At 34.8% G+C, this 15,332-nt stretch overlaps 1 protein-coding gene across 1 annotated transcript in view; it reads left to right on the forward strand.

Annotated features, from left to right (window-relative positions):
* Positions 1–14,997, forward strand: part of XYLT (beta-1,2-xylosyltransferase) — a 38,036-nt gene extending 23,039 nt beyond the window's left edge. Inside the window, exons 2-4 of the mRNA XM_089831971.1 lie at positions 6,913–7,062; positions 13,135–14,052; positions 14,538–14,997. Coding sequence (XP_089688097.1) covers positions 6,913–7,062; positions 13,135–13,857 — 873 coding nt within the window. The 3' untranslated portion in view covers positions 13,858–14,052; positions 14,538–14,997. The remainder of the gene's footprint in view (positions 1–6,912; positions 7,063–13,134; positions 14,053–14,537) is intronic.
* The last annotated feature ends 335 nt before the right edge of the window (positions 14,998–15,332 follow it).

Genomic DNA, 15,332 nt, shown 5'->3' on the forward strand with positions numbered 1-15,332 from the left:
TATGGTGTCCAAGGCTAGAAATGTGCAAATGTTTATTTGCAATCATCACAGATCTCTTGTATTATTTAGCACATTTTCCAAAAAAGAATTCCTCAAGCCTGTGGACACTAGATATACTAGCTTCTTCATTTTGTTGGAGAGGATGCTTGAGGTCCAAGAGACCTTAAAATCCATGGTGGTCAATGCAGAGTGGAATAGATGGCATGAATCAAGCACCCCAGATGGAAGACTTGTCAAACGAAGAATCCTGGATGAGAACTGGTGGACCACAATGAGGTAAGAAACTTAAATAATTGACATCATAATTATTATTGCTGATTTATTAAAAATCTTTCCGATTTAAGCACTTGCTAATTTTAAAAAAATATGATGTTACTCACTTGCAAGTTAGAGATGCTGATAGTGACTCTCCTAGCCTTGGAGAGATTTATGAGACCTTTAATAGCATGCTTGGGCAGATCAAGCAAGCTATTGAAGACAAGGAACCTACTTTGGAGTTCTATGAGGAGCATCTTAAGCCCATTGTGATGAAAAGGTGAAACAATATGAACACCCCACTTCATATGGCAGCCTATGTAGTCAATCCAAAATGGTACGCACCAAGGCCTGGGAGAGTGCCTCCATCTGCTGATGAGGAGGTGAGTTTAATTTATGTTTAAGATTTCTGATTTTTTAATATGTTTTTAAAATTTTGATTTAATTTGTGAAGTTTATAAACTCTAACTTCTAAATTTTTGTTTGTTCAATATAGGTGAAGGAGGGCTTCTTCAAGACCCTTTCAAAAATGTATAATGTAGAGGATGTTGCAAAAATTCGGGGGCAATGGCTTGACTTTGCCAATCTTTGTGGTCTTATATTTGGTAGACCAGAGGCGAGGATTGATAGAGCTACATTAGCTCAAAGGGACTTGATTGGATGGTGGACATGGCATGGTAGAAACACACTTGAGTTGAAAGGCCTTCCCATCCGTCTTCTCTCACATGTTACAAGTTCCTTTGCTACAAAGAGGAATTGATCTACATACAACTTCATCCAATTAGTCAAGAGGAACAACCTTACCTCTAGATGATCGAAGAAGCTTGTGGGTGTTCATAGTGTATTGCAACTATAGGAGTGATACAGTGTTGAGTATCGACAAACTCGAGCACTACGTTGGGATGTTAATTCCGAGGTTACATTTTAGATTGATGAGGATGACACACCTCCAGGGCTACTTGGTGTTGCATTGGATGAGGATCCTTTGCCTACCCCTGCTAGTGATTTAGAGGAAGAGACTCTCGTTGATCTTGATTTAGATATAGATTTAGATTCCTAGAGGATAACCATATATTTGGCTTTTCGCTTTGTAGATACTCGGATACATTATTGCTTTTGATTATTATGGAGTTAGACATCTCATTTACACTTCTAGTATTTACTTTCATTATGTCATTTTGATTTCATGCATGATGATGATACATTGATATTTGGAGCCTTTGGGCATTTTTGCTAATTGTATGCTATATTCAAATATATCATATTGTCATTTTGATTTTAATCTTGCTACTTTTCAATTTCCACGTGTTGATCTTCTAAACTATCTATGAATCTGTGATTCTATGGTGAATGGTTTATCAATGTTATGATATGCATATTTGAATTATGTCTCTAAAGTCTAATACTCTATAATATATATATATATATATATATATATATATATATAGATTTAAAAATTCCCTATATTTTATAGCTGTCCCCTTCGACCCGTACTCGTAAATCATGTCCCTATCCCTTAAAATGTCTCCGTCCCAGAAACTCCTTGGAGCATAGGTTTAAACAATTCAAATTTTCATAGCAATCTATAGACTGAGCAAGAAGTAGTATTGGTAGCAATTGTTATCAAAAATATTCTCCCCTAAGCCCTAAAGTTTAAGGGCATATCAGGATGGAAGTTATAGCCCTCTTTGACTCAAGAAGCACTCATTATTCTATTGACATGTCTTTAGTTAAACACTCTTCTTATTTGTTTAATCAATGAGGTATTTAAATTTTATGGCCGATTCATTTGTTTTGTGAAGGGTTTTTAATGTCTTGCTGACAGTACTGTTGTTATGAGTTTTGTGACCACTCCAAATGCTGAAAAAATACAAGTAATCTATTCTCTCTTGAACAAGGAAACTTCAAATGCTAAAGAATGTAACTAATGTAGGATCAAATAAAGCAACCCCAAGGTCTACAATGCGAAGTAGAGACTTTGTATTGGATATAATTCACAGTTGAATTTGATGTGATATTATTGGTAATCGCAAGGGGGCTTACATAAATGTTCATGCTCTTCATCAATTCTTTTCCCTCAAAGTGGTTGCAACTTGTATTCTTGAACCATATTGAACTTCAAAGAAAGATAAAAAAGGAAAGGGTTTAAAGGATCTAGACAAATACCTAAGAACAACAATAACAATGAATAGTGGTTTGATATTAGAATTTCATAAGCCAAGCTTTGCTTTGCCATGCAAAAACTACTCACAACTTGATGTGATTCTTAAAGGTAACAAAGGATCTTCATATTGTAAACATTCATTTAAATATTCAATATTGGCACAAACCAATGAAAATCCACAATCAAAGTTGTGCTTGAGTAAGGTTCAGACTAACCATACATTGCAATGTACAACCAACAAATTACAAATGGTATGAACCAAGGAATTTGTTAAATATCTCCACATTTCTCCATTATAATCAATGAATTTTAACTAAAACTTGAGAAATAGAAACTATGCAAAATATAGAGAAACAGACAAGGATCCACCATGTCTTCAATTGAAATTGTATATTAACTTCAATTGATTTTGGCAATAATTTTTTCTCCTCTTACTATTGCTTCTACTTGCTCCTATCTATTGACTAACTCCTTTACAAATGAGAAGGTCAAGGCTTTTATAGGTCTCTCAATTACCTTGAAGGGTCTAGATTGATTTGAAATCAACGACCAAGATAATTCATAGAAACCCTTATGAGGGCTAGTTGCAACCATTGCTTACAAACATTTAATGCAGTCCAATGAGATGATTACACATCTTTAAGTACATATCCTTTTAAGGATGAAACATTGTAGCAATAGATTAAATAGCTTCCACACATTCACTTGTGAATGAATTTGGTTGGACGAACTTGGATATGTCAACTTGGAATGACCTGATTGGTTGAAGATAAGCGGGTGCCACCTGAACATGCATGTCTTGTTATTTTTGTTTCAATTCCACTTTTTCATCAGCATAAAAAAGTCTCTAAACCTCTAGTAATATCTCTTAATGCTCAACATTATTAATCCTTTGAATTGACTGTGATGGTTCATATTCCCAAAATACTTGATCTTCACGAGTTTTCTTCTTCACTTTATCCTTCACCGTTTTGGGAATCTTCTCTTTGAATTATTCTTGGAATTGTTCTTGAAATCTTCTCTTTCACTTCTTTGAAATTCAATTTGCAAACAAGAAAGTCCATCTCTAATCTAAAGGTAATTCACTTTTCAATTCCAAACTTGTAATTTTCCCCGACATTTCTTGGCAGGATTTCATGAGGAGGTTGGAAATGGCTTTCAATCTGGTTGGATTTCCAATAGATGATTGGAAATGAGCAATCATAATTCCTTACGGGTGTTGGAAATGAGAAAATATTCCCATCCTTTCATTCACACTTGGATTTCTTATTTTCCGACCAGACTTTGAAATTTTCCACTTGTTCCGTACTTAGCCATTTGAACTTTGATTTCCATTTGTCATTTCCAATTTGAATTGGAATTCTTATTTCCACTTGAGCATTTTACAAATTTCACATAAAAACCCTGATTCTCAACCTTGACAAGATTTAAACATCATTTTGACATTTCTCACACTGATTGAAATTTTCACAATTTTGCTGTCATTTTCCAACTCTGGCAATCAACTTTCCAACTCCACGCTTATCTGACAAATAATTTCCATCTCATGTTATGTAAGGATTGGAAGGGGGCATAAACCTAGAGGCAGATTTCCCAAAGGAAATCCTTCTCAAACCTGGATTTTGCAATTGATTTACAATCTTTGGAGAATTTCTTCATTCTGCACTTGACCTTAGGAATTTCTAACTTGTCTTGCCAATTCTTTAATAGTCAAGAGACCAAGAAACCCAAAAAATGCTGCAAAGTAAGAACACTAAGCCACTAAGCAGAAAAAAGAGGAGAACCCCATTTGCAATGGGGCATGTGTGTTTACAACACAAAAGGTGTCAGCAGAACTTAGCAAGAGAAATATTAAAGTCAAAATGATAATTTTGCATAATCAACCTTTGAATACTTTCTATGCCTTCCTTCTTGCAGGAGTTGATATAGTTTTGAGTATTGATTGGTTACAAGAATTGAATATGTTTTCAATAAATCCACAAAGTCATAAATTTTAATTGGGAAGGTCAATGACACACAGTTAAAGTATTTATACCCCTACCATGTAAGGCTGTGTCAATTCATTGAACTGAGACCATGATTTAAAAAAGAGCATCAATATTTGTAGCCAAACATTATAGTAGGAAGTATTTCTCAAAACTGGAGACTGTATCTTAGGAAGAATCATTTTGGCAATTTCAATCCTTTATGGATATGTATGCTTATCTCCCTATGCTTAATAACTAATTCATGGTTGTGTCTCTTGACATGCATCCCTTGGCATCTATACATGTGATACCGTGATATATTGTAATAATTATCTATGATATCACTCACTGAATTACTGGCATATACAGCGTGATAGCAATGATAAGATAATGTTTTTCTGCATCTCTTCGCATCTAAATGAGAAAAGTTATATGCCATAAATGAGCCCTAATTGAGGGTTTACAAATGTGTCACTCACTGAATTACTGGCATACACAGCGTGATAGGAATGATAAGATAATGTTTTTCTGCATCTCTTCGCATCTAAATGAGAAAGGTTATATGCCATAAATGAGCCCTAATTGATGGTTTATAAATGTGCTTAATGATCAGAATCATCAGGCTATCCTTCATGGTTCATCTCAGGAGTTTTGTTTTTTACACTGAAATGACTTCTTAATCCTCTTACATGCTAACACTATCTGTTGCGTGACATATACATCCTATGCTGGTGAATAACACAACTGTCAGTCTTGTGGTCTTAATGAATTCTGAATTCATGAGGTTTAAGGTGAATTTTCTCTTCATTTGTTTCATTCATATTTACTATGCTACCCCCCTTAACACTTCTGAACTGGGATTGAGCTGCTTTCTACCAGTTCAATCCTTCTCTTACCGAGTTTAGTAATCTTAAGGATGAATTCAGATCTTTCATGCTTTCGGTCCTTGGAGATACAGTAGTACTTCCTTTGTACTGGTATGGCTGTCTTGGACTTGTGACATTAATATCTCCTCTGTTCTGTTGCCATGCTACTGAAATTGTCTTCTATTGCTGATTATAGCCTGTTGCAAACTCTAGGAGCTTCTTTAAGGCATTCCTTGCTAATATTCTCAAGAGAGTTCCTCTAGTAGTTTAAAAACTCAAAAAGCATGTTGCAACAATTAACCATTAATTCAATTGATAACTGTTAAATTTTTATCCTGTAGTTTGGCATCTGAATTGTAAACTTGATCAAAACTTTGACAAATTCTAACTATCACTCTACCTGAAGTAGTTGATGTTATTACTTTTGATTTCTCAAGGATAGAAATATTGACATCTGTCATCTGGTATTTGGGAAGATGCAACTTCCCAAAAACATAAATATTCTTTTATTTATGGAGACAAATATTGTTTGAGAAAACTATTTTCAGTTTTAACTTCGACGATCAATATAAAGGGCACCTTGGGCATTGTAAACAGATAATTGGTATTCATGTTGCCTTATGTTCAGTTTAGTTTATGATGACTATCCTGACTGGATTACTAGTGCCCAAATCATTGAGGTCTATAAGAAAAATATTTTACTAAGATTTTCAAAGACATAAATATTGGTATCTGTCATCTGATATTTGGGAAGATGCAATTTTCCAAAACCATAAATGTTCTTTTATTTATGATGACAAATATTGTCGGAGAAAACGATTTTCAGTTTTAACTTCGATGATTAATAGAAGGGACACCTTTGATATTGCAAACAGATGATTGGGTATTCATGTTGCCTTATTTTTGATCTAGTTTATGTCAATTATTCTGACTAGATGTGAGATTGGAGCAGGTTTAGGATGCGTAAAACATTCTGTCTTCCTTCTTTTTATCGTATTACATGATCCATGATTGGATTCCAGTCTGATCTGAAATGTTGGTGTAAAAATCCTTGCAGTTTTTAACAGAACTTTATATTTCATTTGTCATGAACTGGGGAAAAACATGACATTAATTGTATATTCCTGTTTGAACTCCACAAGCCAGCATAATTCTCTTTGTCAGGTGATATAAAAAACCTAGAATATATTGGGTACAAAAATCAATTGTTTTGATTAGTTTAGGGAATTGAAAACTAATCATTTATTAATTAATAATTATTATATTATCCAAGATTTAAAATTTCATTATATCGCGAGTCAATGAATTTCAACACAGCTATTTCTCTTTTACTCTAACGGAGCACAAATGTTTCTTCTGTGTGTATGAAATATAGTCAAGGCCAAGAGCTTAAATGTTGCTTGTAAGCTGTAAGCTCCAGACTCCCAGAGTAAATAACTAGTTAAAACTTTTATTTTGTATGTTCTAAGATATAATATTCTCCTATTTAGTTCATGTTTTTTGTTATTAACCATCCGAAGTTGTTCACATGAAGGGTCATAATGTACAGGATTATTAAAGAACTTTGCTTTATTTCTTTTAGAGTGTTTCTTATTTCATATTGTCAAAGAGATTTTCTTAATTTCATACCACTTACACGTGTATTGCTTGTTGATTTCAGTGGATTGAGGAGCCAACACTTCTGATAACACGATTTGAGTATGCCAATTTATTTCACACTTATACAGACTGGTACAATTCATACATCACTTCACGAGTTGCTGCTTTACCTAAAAGACCTCGTGTTGTTTTTGTGGATGGTCATTGCAAGGTATTGATCTGTAATTTTCTACAAGATTATGCTTGTCTAAATTAACAGTTAAATTATTTTTATAGTGGAAATCTGTTAAGAGTTAAGAGTTAGTGCATGCATTCTAACTATGGAAGGCTGATTTATACTTCATAAACAAGCATAACATAAGCAAATTACACCATAGAGACATGAATTTATCTTGAAAACCTTATGGTGAGGAAAATTGGTTGGAAGCAGCAAACGTGCATCTTTTGTGCTTTCCCTGGAATGTATAAACAGTCACAAGTGAAAAACTCACTTCACGCCTTCCCTATTTTTTGTGTGCTTTTTTGCATTGAATACTTTTAAGTCCAACCATGCATGGTTTATTCCTTCTTTCTGATTCACTCTCCCACTCTCATGCTATGTACAGAATTGTTGTTCCTTTCTTTTCTGTTTTTGGCAAAGTTGCTTGGACCCAGATACGGAGACAGATATGACCATTTTTCAAGACCCCTGATATAGATACAGTGAGATAGGACATTCATAAAAAAAACACCAATAAGTAGAAAACATTTAAATCTAAATTAATTTAAAAATAAAATAAGGTATGTTATGAATATTATTAACTGAGAACATACTAAAATTTTAAATTTAAATATAAAAAATTAGTATAGAATTTAAATTTAAATTGAAAATCATTTTTTAACCTAATGGTAAATACATGGATTCTCTCTAGAAAATTGGGAAATGCTGCGAACAAGAAGCCTGAAATGGAGGCCTTAGCTAGGGTATTGTGGCTGTGTGAAGGAAAAGGTATTAAAGAGGTAGATATTGAAGAGGCTCATTGTGATTGTTATAAGAATTGAAACACTTTGGATTGAAAATATTTAATTAGTCAATAATATTATACAAACTAATTGGTAAAATATTTGATGTATTAACAAATGATCAAAGAGATCATTATAAAGAGTTTACAAATGTACAAAATAGAAAGCTTCTAATAAGAAACTTAAGAAGATCGTAAAGACGATCTTATCTACAAATAATTACATATAATCCATAATTGACGATTAAAGTAATAAAATAATAATATTCTAATACCCTCCTTTAATGTTCAATCTGCCCACAACACCAACTTTTCCCTTGAATTGAACAAACTTATCTAGACCAAGAGGCTTGGTGAGAATTTTTGTAGTTGCTCTGCTGTTGGAACATACTGCAAGTGAACAGTCCCGTCTTCAATCAACTGTCGAATGTAAAGAAAACAGACATCTACATGTTTGGCTTTTTAATAGAAGACCAAGTACTTGGCAAGATTGAGTAGTCTCGATTATCAAAGAGCAAGGGAGTCGAGCCTAGTTGAGATAAATACATATCCACAAGCATCCAACGAAGCCAAACTACCTCACAAGCATCCTTAACAACTCCTTGGTACTCTTCTTTTGTGGAGGAGAGTGAGACTGCAGGCTGCTACTACTAGTCTAGGTGACTGCACTAGATCCCAAACTGAACACATATCTAGATGTTGATGCCTTATCCATGAACCCATTGAGTTTGGAATGATGACTCCCATTGTAAAGAAGTCCATAATTAGAGGTGCCCTTCGCATAATACAGCACACACTTCGTTGCTACCCAATGATCAACCTTTGGGATTGTCATGAAGTGTGAAATGTAGCTCATTGCAAAATTGAGATAGACTTCTTTTTGCAACTCACCAGTGAGGATGACACTCTTTAACTTTCCATCCATCTTGACATTCTATGTGAAAGGATTTTGTTAAAAAGTATGCTCCGAGGACGAGGTGGCATTGCTACCAAACTATTGTTTCCAATGATTGTGCCATAAAATTTTGGTGCATGACTCTGGAAATTTTAGATCAACATTAGTAGAAGTAATGTTGAGAGTCTCTATAAATTGCTCATAAGGTATTGGTAGACTCTTCAACATGATGACTGCCATATCTTCTTCCTCCATCTTCTGACCAATACCTTCAAGCTGATCCCAAATGTCCTTAATCTTAGTGAGATTCTCCTATAAGGATATATGTTCATCCATCATAATGGAGAACAATTTCTTCTTTAAAAAGAATGCTCGACTTTTGTTGGATTTCTCATGGAACTCCTTTAAATGCTTCCAGATGTTGGCTGCAGACTGGCTAGAAGGAATCTGATGCAACTGATCATCTGTGACAGAGAACTTGAGAAGTGTGACAACTTTTCGATTTTGATCATCAAACTTGTCCATATCTTCTTCTATTGTGGTGGTACAAGTCTTTGTGCCCAAAATAATCATCTCAAGACAACGATATTCAAAGATTGTTAGCATGCGTTGCTTTCAGGTGTTATAATTCTTGCCATTGAATCTTTGATTGCCCTCCAACATTAAGTTAGTCAATGACACCATCTTGCACATTTCCCAATGCACAGAAAATGAAAACTATAGAAGAGGCAATAACACATTCAAAAACACAAATCCCAATGCAGAAAATAGAAGCAAATGCATGTACGAACTTCAAAAAATGATGAAGTACAACTGTCACAAATTTCAAGAATTTGTTTTGCTTGACCCAAAAAAATTCAATGAAGACCTAGATAAGATCACAAAAAACGAGAAAGAATCTAAAATCAAAAAAGGATATCAACAACACAAAATTCGAGGCACCTAGAAAATCTGATGATGACCTAGATGATATCTTGAAAAACCCATGAGGACTTTGCAATCAGAAAAATTATCCTACATGAATTGAAGGGCCAAAACCCTAAGTCAAAATTTAGTGACCTTAGGCAACTTAGGGGAAAAAATGACCACCAGTAGCAAAAAACAAGCAAAAATATGGTCGAAAACCAACAAGGGGTGTTTGTAGAGCGCGAAAATGGTGTCTGAGATTGCAAAAATGGGTAGACTGAGAGGGTGATGCCTGTAAAATAGCTTGCAATAATGGTTGGTGGCCCTAAAACAGCATAAACAAGGAGCTGGAAATACAGGATTGTTGAAGAAATCACGGGTTGCAGACACATGAGTTTGCAGAAAAAAATCCCAATACCAAAGAAAAAAACCCACAACAATGCTGCTTGGGATTTGACAGCAAAAATGGCCCAAAAAAACATGCAAACACTAGTTGGGATTTAGCAGACCAAATTTCTAATGAGCTCAGGCTGAAGAAATTAATTTAAAAAACATTAATATAAATAATTTCATGAGAAAAATCATAAATTTTTTGGAAAAAAAATTAAGCTCACTTTAATACCATATTACGTAAAGCGATTGGTGAGATATTTGATGTATCAACAAATGATCGAAGAGATCATTATAAAGAGTTTACAAATGTACAAAATAGAAAGTTGATTGTAAAGATGATATTATCTACAAATAATTACATATAATACATAATTGACCACTTAAGTAATAAAATAATAATATTCTAATAAATAATACCATGGTCAGTTTCCTACAAATTCATACTTGGATAATATTCTAATGATGTAGAAAGCTTTACGGTAAACAACACTCATAGAGATAAAAACAATCTATGTCATTATTTTGTTAAGATATTAGTGGGTGCAGTTAGTGCAGTCTTCGCTAGCTGAGGGAGTTGGGTTAGTCCAATAGTGCTGTTTCAAAAGGTTTCGAAAATTGTGAAGGTGAAAAATTCAATCTTTGATGCTATTATCCTTGGCAGGATTAATGAGGTTTCAAAGATTTTATATTACAATGTTGGGTGAAATAAAATGTATGCATTAAGTCTTGATTTTGAAGGTTAACCGTTAACAAAGATTTTGCAAAGAAAGGGGAATATTCTGGCTGAAGTTGAGAGCAGAGATCTGAATGGTGGGACCTAACGGTACATCAGTCTTTTTAATGAAGTGGGATAAAGCTTGCTATTAATGAATTGTATGTTCACTGAATTAGGCAAAGCTCGTGCTATAAATATTGAAGCCATGGGGAGAAATTTCTTATGTTGCATGCGATACGAAGAAGGGAGAAGAATTTTTATGAGAGTAATAGTAGCACAAAGTCATCAAAAAATAGAGTTGGAGCCATGTTCAAACAAATGATAAACTGGAGTTAGCATATACCAAAGAGTCAATGGCTGTAGAAAGCGATTCCAAGGACCACGGTTTGGTGTTCCACAAATTACCATGAGGCAAAATTATATTAAATTAAGAGCCGCTAAGTAGCCTTTCAGAAACAAGTTGCAATTGGCAATCACGGAGTAGTAAAATTGTAGTTAGTCACATGGGAGAGAGGAACAGGTAAAGGACATGAAATCCGGGAGCTGAGTTTGAAACATCGAAGCTCCATTATAATTGCATGACGTGTCAAGGTTGGGACTCATGAGATCATCAGGCAGAAGTCTGGAGTATATTCAAAAGTCTTTCTAATCCCAATGGTCAAGCCTGAAAAGTGGTTAGAGCATAAGGTCCGAACAAATTTTTCTTGGGTGGCAAATACAAGTACATTAGAAGAGTTGACCATGGAAAATTTAAGAATTTGTCCCCAAGAATAAGATTGAGAACGTAATTGAGTAGTTCAGGGCTTTGAGTGGTGGAAAATTACAAGTCGAGCTTAAGATAGAGAAAGTTGGTGAGCTCAAGGGAATCAGACTAAATGAATAAAAAATTTAGACTAATGTAAATTGTGAAAAAGGACTTTAAAGTTCAAGGTTGAGGCAGTGCATTACAGGGTATTTGGCTACTAAAAGCTAGCATGCAAGCTAGAACCTGAAGTGCCTAGCTTAAATAGCAAAAACTGACATAAGAAATGGCTGAATAAAATGTTGTCAGTCCAAGAAACTCCATCATGGAACTAGGCAAAGCATGTTCTGCAGTATTTACTCTACCTCACCTTCTTCTTTATAGTTATAATTTATTCACCTGTACAAGCTCAGGTCCAGTAGCAAAATCACTTTTTGGTTCCAGCAGTTTTCTCTGCTTTCAGAACTATCAGCAGCTCAACCAAACCCGTCTATTTCTTTAGTTTATTCGTCTCTTTCAATTTCCTTTAGGTTAATTCTTTATTTTCCACCTATAGCATACCAGCTGTCCTACCATGATTTTGAGAAGGCTTATGATTTTATGGAGCGTTGTCATAGTTCACTTGTCCATCTACTGCATGTTTTCATGCAAAGATAAGGTGCTGCTGGAGCTGAATAAAACAGTTTCAGGACCCATAATGTATGCTATTATGACCAGATTTAGATAGGTAATAGACTTTCCAGGGTCTCAGTGCCTCCAATGCATTGTTCACTGCCGAGGGCAGATCCATTTGGTCAGAGATGTGCACTGAAAAGTTCATTAGCTGTACATTTTAACACTTTGTTTTAAAGCGTTTGATTGAACATATGATACAGACACATATATTTTGTAGGAGTCTGCTACAATAGTATTCTTTCTCTTTTATGTGCCTGGTTCTTCACAATCTAGGGGGTTCTTAACCTTCTAGCCTTTTTGATGACCCTTACTTTTCTAGCAAGAGTAGAGAATATCTTAAAAGCATCTCAGTTTTAAGTGTCCTTTTCTTTTGTAAACCTCCTGCTAAGTGGTTCTTTTCCATCACTTCAAATAAGACCTTGTCATGCAGAAATAAGATTTTCAACAACTGTTTTCCTTATACATATGATTTCAATTACCCCGGATTGAATACTGTAATAAATGTCAGTTATGCTTTTTTTTTTTTTTTTTTCAACTTATTTTTGTGGAAATATCACTTTAGTTTGTAATATTGTTTGGAGCCTGTTTATCAAAACAAGCATTGGAAATACAGAAAAAATAAAGAATTGAATGGTGCCAATTTTGATTTTTGTTATTTTGCTGTCAGATTTTATTCTAATGGACCCGTACTTCTTTCATATGCCAGGCTCACTACTCATATCCATATTTTCCTTGTTGAAAATTGTTACATATGTTGGTTGATATTTTGGTTTCTGTTTCTAACGTCCATTGTATGCTCAGCTTAGTTTCACAATTCAGTGTGCCAATTAGCAATATGAGTTCCAGTTATTCTTTGAAATTGAGGCAGATTTGAACATGTTGAGGAAGTTGCAATTACTCTTTATTTAGGTGGTTTACTCCTGTGATTGATTTTTCAGCTTATCTTTTTTCTGCAGTCCCCTATGGATGATGCTTGGGAGGCCTTATTTACAAGTGTCACATATGCTAAACATTTTTCTGGTTCTGTATGTTTTCGTCATGTGCTTCTCACACCATTGGGCTATGAAACTGCTTTGTTCAAGGGACTTACTGAAAGCATACCGTGCTATGGTTGTTCTGTAAGTGAACTGAAACAGAAACCTGAGGACAGAAGAACTGCAAGGTTAGTTGAATTTGGAGAGATGTTCAGGGCAGCTTTTGGGCTTTTATCTGATGAAAGTAAAAATTTCAGGTCAACTTCAGTTCATAATGTCCTTTTCATGCGACGTGAACATTATTTAGCTCATCCTCGCCATGGAGGCAAGGTGGAATCAAGACTGAGCAATGAAGAGGAGGTTCTGGATGCACTACAAAAATGGGCTAGTAGTCATTCAAAATGTAAGGTGAAGATTGTCAATGGGCTCTTTGCACATATGGCTATGATAGATCAAGTGCGGGCTGTGCAAGCGGCTTCAATTATTGTGGCAGCACATGGGGCTGCTCTCACACACATTATTTCTGCTAGGCCTGGTACAGTGGTGCTAGAGATAATAAGTAGCTTTTACAGGCGTCCTCATTTTGCATTAATCTCTCAGTGGAGTGGGTTGGAGTACCATGCTATTAATCTGGAAGGATCTGTTGCTAAAATTCCTGAAGTTGTGGAATCCCTCAATGGGATCATGAAGAGTCTTTTATGCTAGATTCTTTGAATAAGAGCTGGTTGTCTCATCAAGCATCTTCAAAGCCTCAACCAGTGGAGTTCTATATTTTCATTCCTCTGCAGTATTTGTGGAATGGTCATCCATGGGACCTATCACTTCAATTGGGAAGCCTATTGTTCAGTTGGTTTCTGAATCATCCCAATCTAGTTGTGTCAACAATTAGATTTCATTGAGGTATGATCTCATGCTAGTGCATTTTTAATTTTTTTGCCGCTTCTTCATATTAAGGCTGATTCATCAATGAGACTATAACCTACAGATATTGTCAATTCTTTTGTACTTTCAGTGAGATTCTTCTGATGCTGTTTTCTCAGAATATTATTATATGCACTGTAATGTTTAGGTTTTAAAATCACAATTACAGTTATAGCCGAAATAATTTAACCATATGTAGTCAATTTTCTTAACAGCAAGGAAGTGCTTGGCAATACTGCAGGCATGTATTTTTTGTGGCTAGGGAACAGCTTATTATTGCATATATTAACCTTATTTGTTTTCTCCATGGATAGCTTATTGGCTAGAAATTTGAACATTTATCCTCTGATGCTTTGGCTTTTGAGAGCATACATTTTAGGCATGGACATTGATTTGATGTTTAGCCTTTGAGAGCTCCATTTTTATTTGATAAATGACAGTCTTGAAATATGTGAATTTTATAGGTTGTTCGTGGCAGTGGTAGCAGCGTAGCCTTTATGGCCATTTAGTATTTGTTCCCTCAAAGCATTGTGGGCATTGTACAACCTTTGAAAATATGTCCAGGTCCACTTGGACTGGTTAAAACAGAAGTATTCGATGGAAGTTGTACGATTGTGGAATAATCTGAAACCAGATATTTTGGAGATAATCTTCTGCAGCAAGGCATTTAAAATGACTTGTCCATACAATTTTCTCTGAAGTTTTAAATGGTAGAGAAAACGAACCTGAACCTAACAAGGGTTCTGAATATCAATGAAAGTGAAGTGTTCTAGTAAACTAAGCCCAACTATTGAAAAAATTAAATTGGGTGTGCAATCACTAATTCCTATGCTTCATTCCTTTAACTTGTGATACACGTTGTACACTGGTTGTCCCGACTGTTTTCTTAATGGAAAATGATGTGTCTGATTCCTTCTCTCTCAATTTCTGTTATAGTTCTTTTTTAGAAGCTTATCTTTCAACATGAGAAGAGTACCGGCAGCTTCATCTTGAGAAATGAACTGAACAAAAAAATTGTATAGATTTCACATTGCAAGATGATGCTCTCCCAACATCTATAAAATACCTAGTGCCATGCAGACTGGAACTTATATTGATTTCTAGCTCATAGCTACCAGTAAGATTTCAACTGTTTAAAGCATAGTTTGCAAACTCTCCGAGTACTCTCAGAGTTACTGAGTTTTCCTAATTTTTTTTGCTGGCCCAGTACTCTCAAGTTTAACTCACGTATTTATAGATGTAAAAAATGTGGGTAAAAA

The sequence above is a fragment of the Cupressus sempervirens genome, chromosome 5 (assembly GCF_028749045.1).
Source record: "Cupressus sempervirens isolate cs-2001-9-10 chromosome 5, ASM2874904v1, whole genome shotgun sequence".
NCBI lineage: Eukaryota > Viridiplantae > Streptophyta > Pinopsida > Cupressales > Cupressaceae > Cupressus > Cupressus sempervirens.